The 23,765-nt window shown below is 51.4% G+C and overlaps 1 protein-coding gene across 10 annotated transcripts in view; it reads right to left on the minus strand.

The window, feature by feature from the left end:
- Nucleotides 1-23,765, minus strand: part of BICRA (BRD4 interacting chromatin remodeling complex associated protein) — a 1,420,469-nt gene that overhangs the window by 587,718 nt on the left and 808,986 nt on the right. For all 10 annotated transcript variants that reach the window (XM_069644334.1, XM_069644339.1, XM_069644332.1 and 7 more), the window contains one exon: nucleotides 967-2,946. In XM_069644334.1, coding sequence (XP_069500435.1) covers nucleotides 967-2,946 — 1,980 coding nt within the window. The remainder of the gene's footprint in view (nucleotides 1-966; nucleotides 2,947-23,765) is intronic.

Here is a 23,765-nt window from a genome sequence, read left to right on the forward strand (position 1 = left end):
CAAATAAATGCTCATCTTTATTGCATCCATAATGCAGAAAAATCTATTCTTACCCTCAAACCTCATCCTATGCACTATAACTGAATTACAGATAACGAGTATATGCAGGTACTTATTTAACACTCACCCTGTGATTGAAGGATGGCAGCAATGATGGCGGAGAGGATTTGCAAATGAAACATGCTAACTAGACAAACATTGTTTCCTGAACAGAGGAAAACTGGAAAAGTGTGCCATGGATTCTCACAGCCTCCACCAGAAGTGTTAGGAGTACATGGTGTATTTGGGTATTTGTCCAGTAATGAAGTGTGTTAAGAGTGGAGGTGTATATCTGTAGCGCCATCAAGCATGACAGAATGTAGGGATGTGCATCTAAGAGAATGTTGTTGAACCGAAGAGAGAACTGCATCAGCAGAAGAGGGTGCTTGAATGTGTGTGTCTGGAGTGGATGGAGGGGTACGTGTGCATGGAGTCAACTACATCTGGGATGATTTACACCATTGAAGGGGTTTGCCAGTTGCAGAGGCCTACCAAAAAGGAGAAAGTGGTTAAGGTGAATGGGTGCCGCTGAGTAACATCTCGACTGTGCTTACATGATGGGTAGCAAAAGCGGAACATATACTTGCAAAGCTGCCAAGTTTGAGCAAAGAGCTGTTGCAAATACAACGCGTAAATAAGCAAGTAGCTTTGAGGAATAAACATCCATATGGAAGAGCTGTTATATCATACACAGCAGTAACAATAGTGTCTTGGAACCCCACCACGATACAATTGCTTTTCATAGGAGATCTAGTCACACCAACATTTTCAGGTCTTACTATAGGGACTGATGTCAGTATCCCAAGCCTTCTCTACCTTCCAGATAAGACAAAATGACAACACACCCACTCCCCCACCCTTGAACTAACACAACATACGCTGGTTAGTTTTATACAGACATTATCAAAAGGAACACATTTCACTTACCTGCTGTAGAAACATCTGCATGGATTCAGGGCTGAGGATCGTGCCAGTACCAGTCTGACTGAGAATGATTTTATCTGGGCTGTGTGCAATGGTGGGGCTCGATTGTGAAGCTGGAATCTGCGATGGAGGGTGCTGTACATTCAATTGAAGCTGTGGGGGTACTTGAGACTGTGAATCGGCCTGGACAGTAAGCATGGAGGGTTGCTCGCTACCTTGCAGCATGGTAGCGCTGGAGACAGACTGCTCTGGCTGCTGCTGTGACATGAGGCGTGGACTCTGACTGCTATTGTCGGAAGACTGGATGCTCACAGCTTGATTAAGATTCTCTGCAGCATTCAACATTGCAGCTTGGCTGTTATTCAAGCCGACACCTTGAATGACTGTTTGTCCAGATTGATTGAGTGTGCCCGTAGGTAGGGAACCAGTTACTGAGGGCTGGCTCTGAGTGCTTAAACTCCCAGCTAAGGACACAGGCATTTGGAACAACGCCGGCTGCCCCACCTGTCCAGGCTGCAGGTGGATGGGGGTCGATAGGATGTGGGCAGTGCCGTGAGCATTCTGTGATGCAAGTACTTGTCCCAAGTTCAAATGACCGGCAATGCTCTGGTTAGTAAGGATTTGGTGGGAAGGCATTGGCTGGTTGATAAGATGACCACCAGGTCCTTGACTGGTGATAATATGGCCACTGGGGTGGGAAGTGGTAAGGATCTGCCCTCCCATGTTAGCCTGCAAAGCAGACAGCTGCTGGACCGTAGAGGTGCTAGTCAGCTGCCCAGGCAGAAGAAATTGGTTCTGACCTTGCAGCATAGCCTGGTTAAGGTGCTGTGCAGGAATGACTATGCTGTTTCCCTGGTTCAGGAGGTGCAGGCTCATTGGCTTACTCAGGGCCTGCTGCTGCAGAGAAGGCTGTTTAAACATGTTTGCCGGAAGGCCCTGAGGGAAGCCGGAGAGAACCACATTTTGTCCCGGTTTTCCAGTCATGAAAGTCAGATTTTGCTGGGCTTTCTGTTGTTGCAATGCAGCCTCATTCTGGATAGTCAGTGTGGGATTATTGTTGCCAAATGGTTTGGGTGTGATCTGGAACAACTTCTGTTGGACTACTCCAGTGGGCTTTGGCTGGATTGGTGTGGGAGTCCGGTGGATGATCACATTTGGACCCTGCATTAGGGGACTGCTCAAGCTGGTAGTGACTGTCATGGACTGTGTGCATTGGGCTGCAGACATAGTGCCAAACATGGGGTTGCCATTCAATGTGGTTGTCGCTACGGTTGGCAGGTTTTTCTGGATAACTAGGCCTGTGTTTTGAGGAGACACACCTGTGGATGACAGTGTCACCTGTTGCTGATCTGGTGCAGTCTGCGTTAGGTAGCTACCCACTGGCATGGTGGCTACCTGGGTTTGCTGAACAGGCTTGCCCAGAAGCTGCTGAGTGGATTGGTTGAGTGTCATCACCTGCGGTCCCACCACTTGAATCTGTCCAATGCCAAGAGTGCTCCCAGGACTACCATTAGGTAAGCTTTGGAGGTTAGAGATGGGCTGAATAGTGACATTCCCCAAGCCCACCTGCTGAAGAAACGGCTGGACACTGATAGCCTTGTTAACTACATCTGCTCCCACTGAATGCTGAACCAGGGCCTGATGTGCAAGAACTGCTGATTGCTGCAGACCCATGAGCTCAGCCCCGCTGGAAAAGATCTGCTGTGTCCCATCAGAAGCAGTCTGCACTACCGGCTGCAGCGTAGGCAGTTGGAAGGAGCCCAAGTCCAGCTCAGCCTCTGCCTCCAGAGTCTGCTCTGTGATATTGGCCTCTTGTAAGCTCTGTTGAAGAATGTCACATGGCTGGTCAGAATTAGAGAGGCCACCAGAACCCCCAGTAGGGGATCCCAGAATGTCATCTTCCAGGAAGTCAAGGACGACGCTTGCAGTTGGCTGGTTTTGTTCTGTGTTCAAATTGTTGCTGGAAGCTTCTTGCACATGTAGCTGAAAGGAAAAACACATACGTGAGCATTCAATTGCTAGCAAAACTGTCAGCTCAGCCTATTGGAGTATTTCTGCACCCATACCATGCATCAATTCGGCTTTCTATAGCAATATAAACATGAGTAGTGTCACCCAGAAGCAGAAATTGCAATAAATGTCAGGTTTGGGTAAAAAAAAAAGGACTCCTCTTGCATTGGGGGGTGCTATGTGCAATGAAGGTATGAGGAAGTGATACCCACTGCTGGCATAAAGTAGACCATTAGTGCAAGAGAAAGACAACAGTTGGAACAGTCAAACTTAGCAGCTGGCTAGCTAGATGTCAGTCTGCTGTTCCATCATCATGAACAAGACTTGAAAGAGGCACAGGAGTATCAGTTACTAACATGAAAATGGAAGGGGAGGAGGACTCAGCAAATTGAGGCAGACTGGAGAAGGTGGACTTGGCAGTTGCCTACAAAACTTCACCATGGATTGTACAAAAACATTTTTGCCCAAACCTTATTGCTGGATGTGAAATTTCACAAACTTTTCCAAGACATCCTGTCTTCTTCTGATTCTAGGACAGATGCCCAAAAAGGACATGTAGCCCATCAAAACTCATTGAGCTACAGCAAGCTTCATTCTTTTTGGTAATGTCCTACTTGATGTGCCTTCTTCCCAGCGATTACTCAATTTTTGAAATATCCCCCAGTCACAGATACTGGGTAAGAGTACAACGATCACACTATATTGTGAGCAATTGCTTGAAAGTATGCCAGCAGGGATGAGGAGAAATTTACTGGAGGAAAAATGTAGACATTAGAAAGAACATTACAGAATTTAAGTAACAGTTTCTTTTAATTGGATACCCTGCCCCACCCTCCCAACAGCTATCTTACCTTCTGAAATATCCTCCAGGCATTGCTTCAATCAGGAACTTTTTTCATAGCCAAAAGAGGGCGATGCTCAGCGCTGTGCAAAATATAATTGTGACATTCGCCACCAGAAGTTCCCATCCTTCATACTTACATTTTTGAAATGATGAGCGGCTTATTTTAAATAAAATTGTTTCGATAATTTAATTAAGTTAAAACTTAACTTATTCAATCCTCCCTGATTTTTAATGTGCATCAGCAAGGAGTGACACCTGCTTTAGGAACAAGAAAGAGAAAAATGAATGTCTGGTTGAAGACAAATCTTTTTCTGGAAGAAGTGAATCAAATTGAATTGATAGTGTGGTTAGACTGAGGCTGTTCTAGAGTACATGATTACAGATTAATAAAGGCTGAAAGTCCAGTAAGAAGGAAGACTAAAAAAAATGGCTAATCAACGGTCTTGATGACTTTATAAAATCTTAATCAGCCTGATGAGAGTAGATAAGATGGGAGATTCAACAGAAGCATATGTGCGCATGTATTGGTATTGTGATACTTTGACATGACTGTAAAATGAAAGGGAAGTATAAGAGGGAGACATTGAAAGAAAAACTAAAGCGTTGGGGAGGTGACCAATAAAACTCACCCTTCTGTCAAAAGTGAAACTAAGTGGCTTGTTGGAAGAATATTGTCTGTTTAATGTTTTTGGTGTGGTATCGATTTGTAATTAATATTTTAAGAAAAATGTGCAGACCTGTGATAGGGTTCGAAATAGCTAAGAGATGGGAGATGGGAGCTATTTAACTCTGCTTCTACCCTAAGAGAAACTGGTTAGTGTGAGAAATCCAAGCGTATCCTCACTCCTAGTCCCACATGGATCCTCTGCTCAAGTGGCCAGGGAAGGGCCATTGGTCTTGGATCAAGACTCTGGGGATGGAGAAGCGAGGAAGGATCACCTGGATGGTGGGTCCTTGGGGAGGGGGAGTGGGCTGCACACAGGCGAGACATGGTATCCCCCTTTCCCAATTGACTACCAACCTAAACCTTCCCCAAGCTTTATGGGCTTACTGCAAAGCCGCTCAACTAATTTTCCCACTTTTACTTCTAACAGTACTGGGATGAGGACGAGGAGACAGGTTGATGAACACTAAATCTTTAATTTCACCATTCTGGTACTGGGACGAGGAAGATGCCTGCAGAGTACAGTGACAGTCAGGCATGTCCCTTTAAACATGGTCAGGCAAGCCTAATTAAGGATCTATACATGCAACCTGCCAAGGGGTTGCAGGTGTATAAAGGGAGACCAGAATTGCATCAAATAGAGCAACAGGGAGGCCTGGGTGGCAGAGACCAGCAGGGGAACCGAAACGTGAGGAGGCAGCCATGGTGGGACCCGAGGGAGAGCCAGGACACCGGTCGAGATCCAAGAGGACCTGTGGAGCCCAAGACCAGCCGGGATGGGACACCACCACATGCATTGATGCCTCCATATGGGACAGAACGCAGCTGGGCTTGCGACTAAGACAGGAGCAAGAAAGGACCCCACCCGTGTCCAAGCTGAAGCATCGAGGCCGCTGGCGTGTGGCGGACGGCAACCGGAATGCGAGCAGTGCACGTAGAAACCAGCCTAGCCGTCCACAAGATAGAGAAGAAAAGCCAGTGGAGAAGAACGCCATGAAAGACGAGTGTCTGGAAGATTACCAAGCACTGTGGCGTCCCGAGCGAGCAACGCGTAAGCAAATAACGGTGTGAGGAAGAATTCTCAGGAATTAACCAATTCCCTTCTACCTTAAAGACACCCAGCTCTTTTGCGGGACTACAGGACTTTGTATATTTTAATGTGATTTATTCTCTGTGTTTCTTCCGATTTTGGAGTCTGAAACTCCATAAGCTTCATCTTTACATTGTGTCACACAGCACCTTCAGTGCAGTGGCACAGGGAAGTCTCTTATATTTCCCAAATGTTTAAATACCTTCTCTTGGTGAAACTATGGTTTCCAAGAGCAGTGAAGTGAAATTGACTTTACTTACATTTTGTAACTTTCTAGACCCTGCACACACTATCTTACAATAGGGTGCTGGAGGGGTTACTGAGTACCCCCTTTGTCTAGTTTCTCATGTAACATTTTTATGTTACCCTTCCTACTATTAATGGCTGGTAGCAGTGGTTTACTTTTTACCATCATTGTGTGTTTTTACCACGGGCTGCGTTCGCTGCCATGGTAAGACACCCATGGGTGCCCATTTCGTCAAAATGGCCCGGTGGTCTTTTTTTGCCATTTTCTGTTGGAAAGGTCCTTCTTGATATTAACTCTGTGAACCAAACCAGGTTTGTTCTCTTTGTTCGTTTTGTCTTTGGCGGGATTCACAGGTGAAGCCCGCCTCTGGGGCCAGTATGTCTGGCAGGGGGAGGAAGTAAGGGAGATGCCCGAAACTCCCTGTGCCCAATCCCCTTGGTTACAAAAATGTACCCAAAGGTGATTGGCCGGCTGGACCCTGCTATGTTATTGACAGCTAGGCTGTAATGTGGGAGAAACCTGCATAAAAGTTGAGGCTTTTTGGCTTGGAAGGCAGAGTCGACCACTGGACAAAGGAATCCAAAGAAGAACTTGGAAGAGACGTCTGCTGCAACTCCTGGACCGTTGGTTTGCCCGGTGAAGACCTGCTGCTGTGCTGAAGCTCTGAATTGCCTTGACTAGAGAAGCCCTGCAAAGTCGACTTCTCCCTTTCAGTTGGTGGGATCAATCAACTGCAAAGTAAGCCCATCTGGACATCCTCTCGAAGCTGGTTGTATTTCCACTGCAGTTGCTGCTGGAATCGAAGAGCCAGGGAGAGGAACACCGGATTGTGTGCATTGCTTTTAAGTCAAATCCGAGCGCTAGGAAGATCCCCCGGACTTCCCTGTTGCAGGACTGACCAAGCCTGAGCCACCTCAACAGAGTGCTGGACCCCAGAAGCAAGGAAAGTCTGTAGGAGTATCCGAGAACCACAGTGTTGCTATTTGCTGTCAAGACGCGAGGAGCTGAAACACTGAAGGCCCACTGAATTGAAATGTGCCCATTGCTGCTGCTGACCATCCCATTGCAGAGCAGGAGACCCCAAACGTTCTCCCTCTTGTCCCCACGACTGAGCCCCAGGAACAACAGGATCTGCAGAGCTGCACAGGAACAGAAGCCAGCTGGCACCATTTATTCTAACCAGTGGTACTGCAAAGTCTAAGAGAATTTACATCTTGCTGTGTAGCCATACTTGCTCTCAGTTGAGACCTATCTTGGTTGCCTTGCAGAGTTGATAAAGCGTTGCCCTTCAAAGCCTCCCAGCTTGTGGTCCTTCAAGTATTCTATTTTCTACAAACATTTCTACAAACATTGTGCAAGACCTTTTACATACCTGCAAAGGAGATCTTCAGTCCCCCTGGACATTGTGCAATTAACACTGGCTGTCCTGGCTCCCAGAGTCACACTTCTTACTTCTGACTGCTTTATCTTTTCCACTGGAAAGAGTTTATTTATTGAACATTGGAAGGTTTCAAAAGTACTTACCCGATTATGAAATAGTTAACTTTTGTTGTATTCCTCTACTCCAACTTTCTCACCCAACTCAGTCTTGCTCTAAATGTACCAGTGATAAATCAATGTCCACAGTGTTCTAGCTATTTAAGTCACCTGAGGGTGTAGGATGTGTGTGTGCCATCCCCAATGGGTATCATCTAATTTAGAGAAAATAATAGTGTGTTTTTAAGTATATTTGAGTGCTACATGTTTTTCTCCCTTTTCTGAAGAAGGCTTATATAACTGACTGTGAAATAAATTGTTTTATCAAGAAAGTTTAAGTGTTTATTTCAATAACTGTATTGTGAAACTGTCTCACAACCTTACTGCTGACATTGACCCCTCTTGAGATGAACATGGCTGCTAGACCACAATACCAACCTGTGTAGTTCAGACTTATATCAAAGGCTGGGTCCATATTGCCAGCAGGTCAAGATTATTGTAGTGCACCCAAAGGGTACTGCATACAATCTTGCCTAACAAAGGGCCACAAATGTTGATTGAATACCGAACGGAATGCAACTTTGAAACAAGGTTGAATTACATTTATTGAATAATGAACTGATTGAAATTTTAAAAACCAAAGCGGAAATAAGTTTATCGAACGCTGTATTGAATGAAACTTGGAAACACAGCCGATTCACATATATTGAACACCAAAATGAATTAAAATCTTGAACCTGAGCAAAAGTAAGCTTATTGAACACGGAATTGAATATCACTTTATGGGCAAAGTTAACAGTGGATAACAACCAAAAGGGAAAGTGCCGCTTTGCAAGTAACTTACTGAAAAGAGCACAAGTTTGAAAGAATACCACAGAAATGTGGGGCAGGGAAAAGACCACTGTAAAGTGAACTTTGTAAATGGAGACAATACGGCAAAGCCAGAAGCTGGCAGTACGTGTATAACACGTGGTGACAAAGCCAAGAGGCTAACCAAGAGAAATCAGAAAAGTGTGAAATGGCATACAGAGCAAAAAAGGGTTCCTTGTTGCGCGATCTGGGATGGGTGGTCCGACAACTGCGCCTAGACAAGTGAACCCTAATTGATGAAAGTCAAAAGGCATTGTGAAATAAACCAAGGAGCACTGAGTGAACTGGTGGAGCGAACCAGGAGGGTCAAGTGGACCTATTTTGTGTTTAACATTAAAATGTTGAAACCAGTGCAAGTGTTATATTGAAATCTTTCTGAGGGAACCGCTGTGATTTGAGGAGCTACCAATACTGTCTTGAGGACAGAGCCTCAAGACACCCTCTTTTGTGTGATCTGTGTTGAATTGAACTTGGGGAAGGGCAACCCGAGGATTGAGTGGAACTGCATTGCTTTGAACTGGAGAAAGGTAATCTTGAGACGTTTGGTGAATGGTTTTTAACATGGGGAAGGGGAGCTGAAGAAGAAGCTAAGATATGCTGGTCAGAAAGCACAGCAGTAGAATACTCGCTTTGACATCGTGCAGAGCCTGCCGACGCAGGTTCGAATCCCAGCAGGGCCAAACTCAGCCTTTCATCCTTCTGAGGTCAATAAATGAGCACCACACACCGTGGGTAATAATATAGTAGTGGACCTCCACAGAGGATTGTGCCGCGAGCAGGAGGCTGTGGGAGTCCCTGAGGACCTGGCGGAGAGGCAGAGGGCCAGTCAAGAGTGCCACGGGCAGGGGTGTCTCGGCACCCGGATTGAGTTAGGCAGGGGCCCCGCGAAGCAGGAAGGAGTGGAGGCCCGGAGGACAGAGCCCCAGGCATGGCAGGGCCCGGGCGGAGCAACAGGCAGTACGAAGGATAAAGCAAACAGCAAACGCTGGTAGGCAGCGGGGCAGAGCAGCCCCTATAGTCTGGAAATTGCAGGGTGACTGCAAGGGGCGGGCAACCAACGGAGTCTGGGGCGGCCCCCTTGAGGGAAGCAGGGGGAGAGTTGAGAGTAGTGAAGGACACCAGGGGAGGGACTGGTCCCCCTCCCCAGTCGGGGGCCAAAGAGCCTTCAAAGGGCCAGTAATAGAATTGCGGATATCCGGGGGTCCCTGTGGATTGCACAGACTTTACGGCTGTCCAAGAATAGGAGGTCCAGGGGCCTAGGACTTTGTCCCCCCCCCATAAGGAGCAGGCAACAGAACAGACCGAGACTACATACCACAAGGGGGGCTGTACGTCCGGGAGATGAAGCGCCTGAGAAGCAGGTGACGAGGAGCTCCCCGATATCAGTACGGCCTACATTGGGGACAACGGCAGGGGAGGCACCATGGGGCCAGAGAGGGTGGAAGACCACCCGTAGAGGAAGGATCACCTAGACTGAGGCAAGGATGACCTCCCAGCAGAGGAGAGAACAATAAGACTGGGAGCGAGGGGACCCAGGCCACCGGGGTAGCAACTCAGGACTTGGACAACCGTTGGGAGTATGGTAGGGTTGCGGGATGGGTCCAACATAGAGGTCTTCCAGGTCCAGGGGGGAAACGGGGAAGGCTGGTCACCTCGTGGGTGAGCCCCAAGATACTTTACCTATGCTTTGGCCTGCAATGGAGAAAAGGGATTCCAGCAAGAGCGGCAGTGGGTATCCGAAAGAGGCGGGGCAATGAAGTGGAGGACGAGCCGACACAGATGACAAGGCAAGATTTTAGGGGGGAAATGCAGACTCAGAGAGTCCCTGGCTAAAACCTTTCAAGACCAATTTCAGTTAATGCGTTCCAACCACAATGCGGCATTAGGAGAAATGCGACAAGAAATGGCTCAGTTGGGGGAAAGGACAGACTTGTTGGAAAGAGGCATCCAAGAAAGTGAAAGGGACAACGCGAATAGTGAGGCTATCGATCGGCTGGAAACTGCAACAGGGAACATGGAACCAACGGTAGAGGATCTCAAGAAAAGATCTCGAAGGGTCAACATCAGGATTAAATCGCTGCAGGAGGCAGTGACGGACCGACAACTGAAGGAAGAAATCCAGCGTATCTTTGAGGAGCTCTTGGGCGAAGGGGCCCTCAGACTCTGAGTCCATAGAGTTGGCCGGCTCTCTGGGGGTCCCAATGCCAGACCTCGGGAAGTTGTGGCTGCCTTTGCTAGGTATGGGCAGAAGGAAGCTGTGTTGCGGGCGGCCAGGCAGAGCGAACCGGTACTCCATAAAGGGCAAGAAATATCATTGTTTCAAGATTTGGCTGCTAGCACGCTGATGAAAAGAAGGCTCATGGGTCCGGTTTTGAAGGAGTGGACTAGGAAAGGGATAAAATACAAGTGGACTTTTCCTTTCGGCTTAATGTTCGAGTGGAAGGGGAGCCAGAGGCGCGCAACGACGCTCCAGGAGGCGGCTAGCATAATACGATTAGAGCTGGAAAACTAGGGGGTGGGGGCACGAAGGTGAGCTACGAGCCCGAAGGAGCCGAAAGGAAAGGGGAAGACCCTGGGAATGGTCCACTGTGCGGGAGCGGAGCAAGAGAAGGGTCGCGCTTTGCGGACCCACGGGAGGCTTGCGAGATCGGGGCACTGAGGGGGAGGGGGGTCGCAGCGCAGGAGGGCCTGTGTGATCTGAGCGCCGCAAGAGAGTTATTTGGGGGTGGTGGGAACTAGGGCATCACACAGGGCCTGGGAGGAAGGAGTAGAAAACTTGTTGGAACAAGCAAGGACGGGAATGTCTGTGGGGTTGGGAATGGAGTGCAGGGAGGTGGGGGGAGGGACCGGTCTCACCCTAAATTGGGGGTTCGGGGTGGGGGGTTAGGGATAGGGGAGGGGCCATAGCATCCGGTGAAGCAGCACAGGAGTTATCGGTCTGGAGGATAGCGTCTGGTGGCAGGAGAGGAGGTGGAAGGGAGGAGCGTCTCAAATGGTGGGAGGGGGGTGCGGCCCAGGTGAGGACTGTGGTGGGGGCAGAGGGCAGGTAGGGGTGTGTCAGAACGTCATTCAGGATTCAGGTGGCTAACACAATGTGAGGGGGCTTGATTCCCCCCTCAAGCGGACTAAACTGGAACAATTTACAATGATACACGCACCAGATGTTCTGGCTCTGCAGGAGACCCACTTGTTACGGAAAGACCAGGGTCGTCTGCGGCTGAGGGACTTCTCGCAGATACTGTATGCGTCGGGCCTCACAAAGAAGGGGGGGGCTGGTCTTTGGGAGGAGTATTGACTTCAGAACTCAGGATATCCTCAGGGACAAAAATGGGAGGTACATCATGGTGAGGGCAGATTACATAAGCATACCTTATACCATAGCTTCGGTATATGCCCCGAATGCGGGACAAGATCGGTTCCTGCGGGAGACCCTGGGAACCTTGGAGAATTTTGCGAGGGGGCAAGTCATTTTGATGAGGGATGGTAATTTGGCCTGGGACAAGCGGTTGGATCTAACACAGCATGTGAATGGAGGGGGAGACGTGGTGGCCTTCCCGCAGCTCAAGGAACGGGTGGAGGGGGCCGGTTTAAGGGATGTGTGGAGAGCGTTGAGGAGAGAGGAGGGGCACACGTTTCTCTCAGACGTCCACAGAACCCAATCAAGAATTGATTACATTTGGGTCTCGGCAAGCTTGGTGGACAAGGTGGAGCGGGTTGAGGCTGGACCCATGGGGATTGCGGATCACAAAATAGTACAGATGAAGATGCAGCTAGGGAGGTGAAGGCCGGGGGTTTGGAACTGGAATTTCCCAGAGGAACTACTAAGGGATCAGGTGATTCGGGAGGAGATGGGGAGCAACATTATGGCTTTTTCCGAAAGGAATAATGGCACGGACACGAGTCTCAGCACGAGGTGGGATGCGTTTAAGGGCACACTAAGGAGGAGGGTGGGGGGACTCATTGCTCTGAAAGTGTAGAGAAGGAACAAGTTACTTACCTGTAACTGTTGTTCTCCAGCATGGGTCTGACATGGATTCACATGCTCATGAATATTCCCCATCGTCAGGCTGGGAATCCTTGGAAAAGAAAAAATCAGTATCAGTTTCGTTTCTGATCTGTCTTTCTTAGTAGTAACCAATCACTGATCTCTGGGTCATACGGCCCACAGCCAATGACTGTCCTCTCCCTAAGCCCCTCCCCCAGGCAGCCATCCTCAGATTTGGTAGCAGGTAAAGTGGCAGTATGACCAAGTGAAGAGCCGCAGCGGGGAAGGAGGGAGGGTTTGCATGTGAATCCATGCCAGACCCATGCTGGAGAACAACAGTTACAGGTAAGTAACTTGTTCCTTCTCCGGCATGGGGTCTGGCATGGATTCACATGATCATGAATATAAGAATACATAGCAGTACACACATGCACAACCACGGGTGGTGGCAAAAGGCTCAACATTAAGCATTACATAAACTCAACATAAAGCAACTCTTACCTCCCCACCAGGCCCACCTTCAGGCGAGCAGGTTGCGCAGCACTGCTTGGCCGACTCTGGACTCCTCCCTGGAATCCTGGTCGACGCAGTAGAATCTCGTGAAGGTGTGCGTCGACCTCCACGTAGCAGCCCTGCAGATGTCCAGCAGGGGCACACCAGACAAGAACGCCGTAGTAGCAGCGATCGCTCTGGTCGAATGGGCTCTCGGACGGCCGGGCAACGGTCAGTTGGCCAACCGATGACAGTGCATGATGCAGCCGGAGAGTCATCTGGAAATGGAAGCCTTCGAGAGAGCCTTCCCTTGGTTCACAGGTCCAAAGATCACAAACAGCTGTGATGTCTTCCGAAAACTCTTCGTTCGGTCCACATAGAACTTAAGTGCTCTAGCTACATCCACCGAGTGCAAAGTCCTCTCGGCCGACGACGAAGGCGACGGAAAAAAAACTGGCAACACCAAGGGCTCGTTAAGATGGAAGTCCGACGGCACCTTGGGCATGAAGGAGGGGTGCGTCCTCACCACCACCCTCGTATCGTGAAAAGTCACGTATGGGGGCTTGCAGGATAGGGCCTGAATCTCTCCCACGCGTCGTGTGGAGGTGATGGCCACCAGGAACTTTGTCTTCCACGACAGGAACTTCAAAGGAGCCGAATGCAAAGGCTCGAATGGCAGCCCCATAAGCCTGGTCAGCGCCACGTTGAGCTCCCACGCCGGGGCTGGAGCCTTCACCGGCTGGAATGATCAGAACAGTCCTTTCATAAATTCCTTCACCAGTCGATGAGACCACAAGGACGGCCGTCCTGTAGTTCTGGTGTATCGGGAGATCGCCGCCAGATGTATCTTGATGGAAGCATGAGCTAGTCCAGCCTTGGCCAGCGACAGTAGGTATGGTAGCACTTGAGGTGCTGTAATAAGTAGAGGGTTGATCTTCTGTGCACGGCACCAGACAGAGAACCTCTTCCACTTATGTCCGTAGCACTTAAGAGTTGAGGACGCTCTGGCCTTTGCAAGAACCTCTCTACAGTCAGCCGGGATATCGTACCCTCCAAACTCTAGTGCTGCAGGAGCCAGGCCTGCAAGTTCAGCGACTCCGGGTCGTGATGAAGGATGGCGCCTCCTTCTCTGGAAAGAAGATCTGCGTCCGTAGGCAGCTTGACCGGTGGGGATGCTGGAAAGTCCAGAAGGTCCAGGAACCAAATCTGCCTCGGCCATGCTGGTGCGACGAAGATCATCTTGCACCGGGCCCTCTTGAGCTGGTTGATGAGTCGGAGCAGCAACAGCAAAGGAGGGAACGCATATAGGAAAAGGCCGTCCCAGGGGAAGGAGAAGGCATCGCCCATGCTCCTCGGCTGGGGAAACCTGCTGGCGAACCTCTGGCATTTGGAGTTCGTCGCCGTCGCGAACAGGTCGATCTGGGGTTTGCCCCATCGCTGAAAGTGTCAATCCACTTGATCTTGGCGTAGTTCCCACGCGTGGCACGAACGCAGCTCTCTGCTGAGTGAGTGGGCGATGGTGTTCTTTATCCCTGCCAGATGAAACGGCACCAGAAACATCCCTTGGGCAACGGCCCAGTGCCACAGATCCTGGGCTTCCTTGGATAGGGCAGGGGATCTGGTTCCACCCGGCTTCCGAATGTAGAACATCGTGGTGGTGTTGTCGGTGAAGATCCTCACCACCCTGCATTTGAGCGACGGGAGAAAGAACCTGAGGGCCCAGAACACTGCACGGAGCTCCAGGATGTTGATGTGGAGTGGCTTCTCGTCCGGGAGCCAGAGGCCTCTCGCGTCAAGATCTCCGGTGTGCGCTCCCCACCCCCTCCAAGGAGGCATCCGCCATCACTGTTACCTGGTGGGCCGGGGTCTGAAAGTCTGTCCATGCCGCCAGATGAGCGTGGGTGCCCCACCACCGGATCGCTCGTTGGAAGGTCTCGTTGAGAGGGATCCTGTCCTCGAAACTGCCCGTCGCTTGGATCCGGCAGGCGTCGAGGAACTCCAGTAGAGGGCGCATCCGAAGCCTGCACAGGCGCACAAGATATACGCAAGAGGACATCATCCCGAGGAGGGATTTGATGGACCTCACCCTGGCCACGTCCGTTGCCAGCAGACGCTGCACCTTGGCCAGGATGGCCTTTGTCCTTTCCTCCGACGGCAAGGCCAGACGCACCACTGTGTTGAGCTTAGCTCCCAGAAACAGTGCGATTTGCGACGGGACCAGGTGGGATTTCGGGAAGTTGATGGAGAACCCCAGGTCCGTGAGCAGCTGGACGGTCTTCGCTGTGTGTTCTACAGCGAGCTCCCTTGTCCCTGCACTGATGAGCCAATCGTCCAGGTAGGGGTAGACGTGAATCCCCTGCAGGCGCAGCCGCGCCGCCACTGGCGCAAGGCACTTGGTGAAAACCCTGGGTGCCGACTTCAATCCGAACGGAAGGGCCTTGAACTGGTAGTGCCGTCCTTGGACCACGAACCTGAGGAACTTTCGGTGTCCTTTTAGAATGGGGATGTGGAAGTATGCATCCTCCAAATCCAACAACGACAGGAAATCGCCCTCCTCCAGCTGTCCCAGCACGTGCTGGAGGGTGACCATCCGGAACTTATGTGCCTTGATGTACTTGTTCAGTCGTCGCAGGTCCAGGATGGGCCGCCATCCTCCTGTCTTCTTTTTCACGAGGAAGTACCTTGAGTATACCCCGGAGCCTCTCCGGGACAAGCTCGATGGCACCTTTCTTGAGCATCACCCTTGCCTCCATTAGTAGTTGAGGGACGTAGTTTTCCTTCCAGGCCACGGGAGGAATGCAGGGGCACTTTTTTAGAAACTAGAGGGCGTGCCCCTGGGCCAGGGCGTCCAGCACCAAACGTTCGGTGGAGATGGACTACCACACGCTGACGAACTTCGCCAGCCGGCCTCCCACTGGGGTGCTTCGGTGGGGGCCCGACGGCACGGTCGGTTCAGTCTTGCTTGCAGGACGCCTTGCCGCCTTGGCCTCCCTGGCGGCGACGAGATCCACCAGACTTGCCTCGTCCCCTTTAGGCTTCTTGTGACGAGGAGCGGGCCGCCTGGCGGTACGTAGAGGAGCCACCGCCAAATCCCTTGGAGGCACCTTGCTTGCCTCCGGAGTTCCGAAAGGACAGCCGTCGTCGCTGGAGAACTCCTAGGGCCCGAGCCGTCTCCATGTCCGCCTTGATGGCTTGGAAGGACTCATCCACTGTTTTTCGAAACAGGTTGTTCCCGTCGAAGGGCATGTCCAACACCTTGGTTTGTACGTCCTGGCGGAAATCCGTCGCCTTGAGCCACCCACGCCATCTAAGGCAAACGCTGTTGCCTAGCTGGCGGAAACTGGTATCGGCAAAGTCTGCTGCCACCGTTATGGCGTGGTCTGACGCCACCTCACCTTCCTGCATGATCTCCAGGGCCTCAGCCCTCTTGTCGTCCGGTAGGAAGTCCAATAGGGGGGCGATCCTGTATCACAACTCCCTGTCGTAGCGGGCCACGATCGCAAGGGCGTTGGCCGCCTTAATCGTTATTGCCGCCGACGAGATAACTCATCGTCCCATCGCATCCAGCTTCTTTCCTTCGCTGTCCGGCGGGGAAGTTGATGTTGAGAGGCCGATCCACCCCCCCCCCCCCCCCGCTTTCTTATTGGCCGCCCCTGAGACGACTGAGTCAGGGGTCGGTTGCGCCCTAAGGCAAGGGGGGGCCGCGTTGGGGACCCAGTACTTCTTCTCGTACCTATCCCTCTTAGCAGGCGTCATAGACGGGTTCTTAAGAAGGGCTCGTCCCAGATGTCATCCAGCAGAGGCACGGCGAGGACCGTCTTCCTCTTGGCCTTGCGCCGTTGGTAAAGGAAACCCTCCTTCTCTTCTGGGCAGAGCTGGAAAAGCTCAGATGCCCTGGCAATCATAGCATGGAAGGACCCAATCTCGTTGGGCGGGGAGGCCCGAGTCGGAGGCGATGGGAGATCCGTCCCATCGTCCCCACCGTCGTCATCCATGCCCGTCGTAGCCGTGTCCGTTCCCGTGTCATCCGCAGGGACGGGGGCAAGGGTTGAGCAGGCCGAGAGGCTGAAAAGGCGGGGCTGGGTGGGTCCGTCTCCTCTTGCTTGGGGGACTTCCCGACAGGCCTGGTTCTGGCTCCTCCCTCGGGCCTGGCTCCGGCTCCTCCGTCGGAGGTAGGGGCAATCTTGTCCTTATCTCCGTACATAAGGATTGTCTTGCCAACAAAATGGCTGCCGAGTTGTCCTGTGGCTCCAGAAGCGACGGGCGCAACGGATGACTTGGAACCTCGTCGGCACCGCCGTCGCTCTCGTCATCATCTTCGTCAGTATCCTTCCCGTGGGGCTGGGCCTCCTCAATGCCCTCGTTGAGGCCCTCAAAGACTTCAACCAGCTCCTCCTCGGAGGTCGTGTCCATATCCACGATGGCCACCGGCCCCCACCCCCTCTTTTTCCGCCGGGGTCTTCACGGGGGTCTTCTCGACGGGCCTGAAAGAGGCTTCACTCCGCGGTGGCAGGGAAACGCTGGGCCCCCGAGGTCGCCTCCACTAATGTAGCCTCCAGAGGCTGCGTCAGGGCTGCCGCGACTTCCTCGATAGAGGCCTTAGCCGGGTGAATCAAGGCCTTAGCCGGGTGAATCAAGGCCTTCACCACCTTGCTCCCCCTCGGCTAGATCCTTCGAGCCCGACCGGGGCCTCTCCAGAAGCTTCGCCGGGTTCTCGGCTTTCCTCTTCGACGAGCAAGAGCGTTGGCTCGTGGTTGATGGTGCCGGAGAGGATGCGCCCTGCCTGGCAGCCGAGGAGCCCGACCGTTTGGCGCTCCCGGTGCCCGTGCAGCTTTGCCTTCTGTTGGGCCCCCGTCGCCTTGGCGCCCTCACAGGACTTAGAAGACCGCTCAGACTTCTTCTCACCGGACAGGCTCTTCCCTTCCAGCCAGTTGGAGAGGCGAAGATGTCGATCCTTCATGGTCCGCTCTGACATGTTCCCGCAAAACGCACAGTCCTTCTCCACGTGCGTTTTGTCCTCGCGAATGCAGTAGAGGCATTTCGAAAGCTCGTCCTCCTTGAACACATTCTGTAGCTGGCATCCAGGACAAACCCTGAACAGCTTTCCGGGCGTTGAGCTTCCTTTCTCCTGGGCCATGTCCGCGTAGGCCTCAGAAACTTCTGGCCTCCTCCAAGAAGCCTAACTCGACGGAAACTTCACCCTTGAGGGGCGTAAAAAATCCGAAACGGGTCCCCGTTGATCGGATGGGGAAACGGTGGAGCTTGAGGCTCTGTTTAACTGAAAAATGAGAAAATCTCTTTGAAAAAAGCGCTAAAACGCAGCAAGCTCGAGAGCTAAAGCACGAGGACTCCCAACACTTGAACGTGCGGTAATAATCTGAGGATGGCTGCCATGGGAGGGGCTTAGGGAGAGGACATTCATTTGCTGTGGGCAGTATGACCCAGAGATCAGTGATTGGTTACTAAGAAAGACAAATCAGAAACGAAACCGATACTGATTTTTTGTTTACCGAGGATTCCCAGCCTGACGACGGGGAATATTCATGGGCATGTGAATCCATGCCAGACCCCATGCTGGAGAATATAGGTTAGCTGAGGGCCAACTGGGGATTTTAAGGACCAAAAAGGCAGAAGGGGCAATGCTAAAGGTCAGGAAGAAATTCTATGCGAAGGCCAACAAAGCAGACTCACTTCTAGCTCACCCTCTGAGGGGAACCAGGCAACAGAACGTGATCACGGCCATGAAGGATGAGGGAGGGGAGAGGCTCACCCAAACTGAAGAGATAAAGGGGCGCTTAGCTAGATTTTATGAAACGCTGTATACGTCACAGGATCCGACGCCCCAGCCTCAGAGAGAATTCTTGGCGGACTTGCCCCTCCCTCAACTCTCCCGGGAAACCGGGGAGGAACTGGGACGAGCTATCACGGAAGACGAGGTGAGAGTAGTCCTAACGTCACTCCCCCGCAATAAGGCCCCGGTCCTAGATGGTTATCCAGCTTCTTTTTACAAAACTTTTCCCCACATTTTGACCCCATATCTCACGCAGCTGTTCAACACATTTGGGACTATGAGTCGTATTACCCCATCGATGGAGGAGGCTAAAATTACAACATACGTAAGGCAGGAAATGACCCGGAAGAATGTACTTCCTAAATACCCATTGTTCTCATAAATACGGATGCGAAAATGTACACTGAAATATTAGCAAAGTGGTTGGAAGGGTACCTCCCTACACTGATTCATCAAGATCAGACAGGGTTCGTGATGGGCAGGCAGACAGCTGACAACATCAAGCGGGTGGGCCCATCTGGTAGAGAAAATGCCCACTCCGGCGATTCTCCTAGCCTTGGACGCAGAGAAGGCATTTGATCAGGTGGAGTGGTCGTTCGTGTTTCAAGACATGGAGAGGATGGGCCTGGGTGTAGAATTCATCAGAATGGTTCAGGCGAATTATAAAAACCCCACCTCACGCATCCTAGTAAATGGAGCGGTGTCACACCCAATTAAGTTAAGGCGTGGAACTAAGCAGGGGTTCCCTCTCTCCCCTTTGCTTTACGCAATATACCTGGAGGCCCTTCTTCTGGCGATACGGGGGGCGGAGGACATTCGGGGCATGCCATTTGGGGGCGTCGGCACAAGGTGGCGGTGTTCGTCAATGATATGACTGACCCATGAGGTCAATAAAGTCAAGCATGGAGTTCCAGTCCAAGTTTGGGGAAATATCAGGCTTGCAAGTAAACTTGCAAAAGTCAGAACTCATGAACCTTTATCTGAGGGATACTGAGGCAGTGGCACTGAAGGCAATATCCCCGTTTAAGTTGAGCCCGGGTGGGATACGATATCTGGGGATCAGGGTCACCCCCTCCCTGGCGGGATGGTACAGGGCGAACCATGCCCCAATGTTGATGGCTATTAAAAAAGACCTCAGGAAGTGGAGTGCTCTCAGGATATCCTGGCTGGGAAGAGGGTCGGCACTCACAATGGTGGTTCTCCCGTCGCTGTTCACCCCCATCTTCAACAATGGGGACTTTGCCCGGGGAATGGAAAAGGGGTATTCATGAATTGGGAGAGGGGGATGTAGGTCTATCAGAGATATGTTCTGTGGTCAAAGCGTGAAAACATTTGAAGAGTGCAAGCGGGATTTTGGGTTGGGCGAAGGGGAATGGCACAGATATTTTCAGATTAGACATTGGGTGATGTCAACGGAAGTAAGAAGGGCAGCCACTCGTGACAACGCAGTTCGAACAGTATCTCTTGACGCATGAGGGGTCCAGAGAGTTAATCTCAGACTTCTACAGACTCTTGGGGTGCATTGGCCCAAAAGTGAACTGGGCTTACGTGAGCAGATGGGAGCCGCTCTTGGGGGCCAGAATGGAAAGGGAAGTCTGGGAGAGGCTGTGGAGGGAGATCCCGAAGGTGTCAAGAGCAGTCCAGCTACAGGAGGCCTGGTACAAATACATTTATGGTTGGCACTACACCCCGGCCCGCCTGCACGCGATATACCCAGCAATGCCCAGGGAATGCTGGGGGGGTTGTGGAGTGGAGGGGACAGCGGCTCACATCTGGTGGGAATGCCCCAAAATCAGACCCTTCTGGAGGGACATCTTACGGGCACAAGACCAGGCGTTCGGGGAGGGAGCCAGTCAAGACCCCCGGGAGATTCTAATGGAGAGGCGAGAAGCAGGGGGGGTGAGAGAGGAGAGGGCGCTTCATTCTTACAACACTCATTTCTCAGTGGAGGGCAGCACAGGAGATTTCAAGGGACCCAGGAGAGTCTCAAGGACGCCCATGAATAGTACCAGTCTATTGGCCAGGCAGAGGTCCTTGCCATTCTGAATAGTAGGATCTGGGCCTTGCAGAGGAAATGCTGAGATGCACGCTGAGATGACCGAAATCAGGCTATGTAGTCTGACGAGTCCGAGAGAGGAGGGCACACCTCAGAGGTCTTCCTTGTTGATTAGAAGATTGTGGTTCACGAAGCACTGGTATAAGCTGAGCCAATGCTGGTTTCTGCAGCAGTCCCCCGGTGTCTGTCATCTTCTTCGGATATTCTTCTGTCCAATGGTCAACTTGGTACCAGTGTTCTGCTTGTCTCTTTATTTAAAAACAATGGGCTGGTGGATCCCTCCAGTAAGGAAACTTACAACATTCAAACCTTTTGTTACTTAGGTGCATTTTAAAAGTATGATGTTATTTAGGGTGTCGTTGTAAAGACATGGAACCGTCATCTGTACATGCTAAATAAGATATTCTCTCACTACTCAACTTAATAGCACAGTTGTCGCTAATTATAAGCGGTTCATCAAAGTCCGCCAGGTAAATTAAAGTTACTCACCGTAGTGACTAGAGTACTCCGACCATAGTCCTCTTTCTCCATCCTTGTGGGCGCCCCCTAACATGGGGACGGTACCAGAAACATTGGCATCGAAAAATTGAGCTTCCCCTGCAGCACCTTACATTATTACCCTTTGAACACATTTGACGCTTAGATACTTGGGTATACATATTAGGCTTTGGCATACTAGAGGGGGAAGGTTGGTGGGAAGTATGGAGGAAAGGGGACTATGGACTATGAGTACTCTAGTCAGTTATTACGGTAACTTAAATTACTCATGTCCTGTCCCCTTTCCTCCATCCTTGTGGGTGATCCCACCAAACAAGGACATAGGGTGGAGCCGTGATAACCTGCCTCATATCTAGGACGAAGCAAAAAGGTTCTTCAGAACTGGCTGACCAAACTCTCCATTGAGCCTGGACAAGGTGTCCAGTGAGTAGTGCTTACAGAAGGCAGACGGAGTTGCCCAAGTAGCCACCTTGCTGATGACATCCCAAAAAGCATGTCTATGAAATGAGACTGGCGTGACCTTGGTTCTGACCGCATGTGCATGAATCCCCTCAGGAACAGTTTTGCACATGGCTGTGTATGCCTCTGAGATGGCCTGAACCTTCCAAAGGGCGATGGAAGCCTTGGAATTTTAAGAACTGGGGTAGGAGCCCCCAAAAGTCACAAAAAATGCCTCGGACTTCCTGAAGGATTTTGTCAGAGAGATAAAACTTGAGGACCCTCAAGTTCCAAGGAATGCAGGGCCCTCTCTGCCTCTGACTGCAGGTTCAGGAAGAACACCAGCAGGTTTATCTCTTGTTTCAGATGAAATAGAGAGACCACCTTAAGCTATAAGTTTGGGTGAGTGCGCAAGATAACCTTCTCGCTGTGAAACCTGGTGAAGGGCTCGCACGAGGACAACACCTATAGCTCACTAACGCTGCACACAGAGATGAGAGTCACCAGTGTCACCAAGAGGATGTCCGCAGAGGCCATCGGCTCGAAAGGCTTGCGCTGCAAAGCTGCAAGAACCACATTGAGGTCCCAGACCGTGTGCGGCCTATGCACAAGAGAAAAAGCTTAGACAACCCCTTAAAGTGAGCCTCAACCACCAGGTTTATCGCAGAAAACACATGCTCAGGAAAATTATTGCAAGCCCCAATGGCGGACAAATAAGTGCGAGCCAAGTGTGCTGAAAAGCCAGTACGTCATCCAGAAGACAGGTGACGGGGTCCAGACCCTTGCCACGAGCCCAATGGCAGAACCTAGTCCATTTGCGCTTATACTGGTCGAGGGCCTCCTGTCCTGCTGAATGATGTCCCAGTTGTCATCCGAGCCAGCTTGGCCGGGTCCGAATGTTCCACCGCCCTCCCTGCTGGGTCAGGAATCCCCTTGCTGGAGATCGGAAGGTGGACAGGACCCTGGGAGCACAACTGAAGCAGATACGAAAACCAGGGTCTCGAGGGTCAGCAGGGGGCAATCAGGATGAAGCTGAAACCCACCGAAGAACGAAACTTGCCGAGGGTCAGTTGGAGCAGAGGGGTTGGGCAGAACACAACACCTGCGGCCGTACCAACAGGTCAGGAAGGCATCGCCAGAGATCCCGATCCCGTCCTGCCCATAAACAAAAATGGATACACTTGGAATTCAGAGGGGATGCAAACAAACCCAGGCCCATGAACCCCCAATGCTGGAACAGGGGCAACAGGGAGTATGTGCGCAACCCCTGCATTGCTGTCCCCCAGGAGGTGGACTGATGAAATCCAAACTCCCTCCATCAGGGCCCATTCCCAGATCGATACAGACTCCATGGAGAGGAGGTGGGTGTGGGGGTGTGCCACCCTGCTTGTTCAGGTAAAACATTGTAGTGGAATTGTACGGCCTGACCAGAATTGACTTGTCCCTGATGAGGGGTAAAAACGCCTTGAAGGCCAGGCCCACTGCCCTGAGCTCGAGCAGGAGCAGATCAATATGCAGGGCGGCTTCCATCCTGGATCATGCTCCATACATCGCATAGCCCTCCACGAAAGCCCCCAGGCCGAAAGAGGGAAGTCTGTCACCACCAGGGTAGATTTCGGTCAGGTGAAGGGGACTCCCACTGAAACACTGCCATCAGTCAGCCACCAGCGAAGATCGAGCAGTAGGAGAGGTGGTATTGAGACCCTGTCCGACTGAGACAGGTCTGCTGATCCCAAGGTGGAACTGGATGCACCTCATCTTGATGGAGGCATGCTGTACAGTCAGCAAGCAGGAGGCCATCAGGCCCAGAAAGAACAAGTTACTTACCTTATCTGGTAACGTTCTTCCGATGGGATGTTCCTCTGATGTATTCCACATCTATGAAAGGTAATGACCACAGCTGTGCTGCTTTGGAATATTTTCGGCAGAGGGCGTCCTGCGTCAATGACATCGATGCGTTGTTCCTCGAGGGCCTCCGTCGAGGGTCGATGTCACCGGATGTTGCATATAGGACGCACGGCGCCCGTAGCCTCAGTCGTAGTCTTTTCCCAGAACGTCTGGCACCAATCTCCTGCCAGTACGATTGCAGAAAGCCTTGCAGAAACGGAAGCTGCAATTGCATAAGAAATTTTTAGTAGCGGGGCAGGTTGGGAGGGTTCGATGTGGAATACGTCAGAGGAACATCCCATTAAAAGAACGTTACCAGATAAGGTAAGTAACTTGTTCTTCAAGGGGACTGTGTCCTCCGACGTATTCCACATCTATGACAGACTCCCAAAGCAGTACCAACGTCTGGAGGTGGGAAAAGAATTTACAATTTATAATTTTATAATTCCCAATC

Source organism: Ambystoma mexicanum, chromosome 2p, assembly GCF_040938575.1.
Source record: "Ambystoma mexicanum isolate Mex_15411 chromosome 2p, UKY_AmexF1_1, whole genome shotgun sequence".
In the NCBI taxonomy this organism is placed as follows: domain Eukaryota; kingdom Metazoa; phylum Chordata; class Amphibia; order Caudata; family Ambystomatidae; genus Ambystoma; species Ambystoma mexicanum.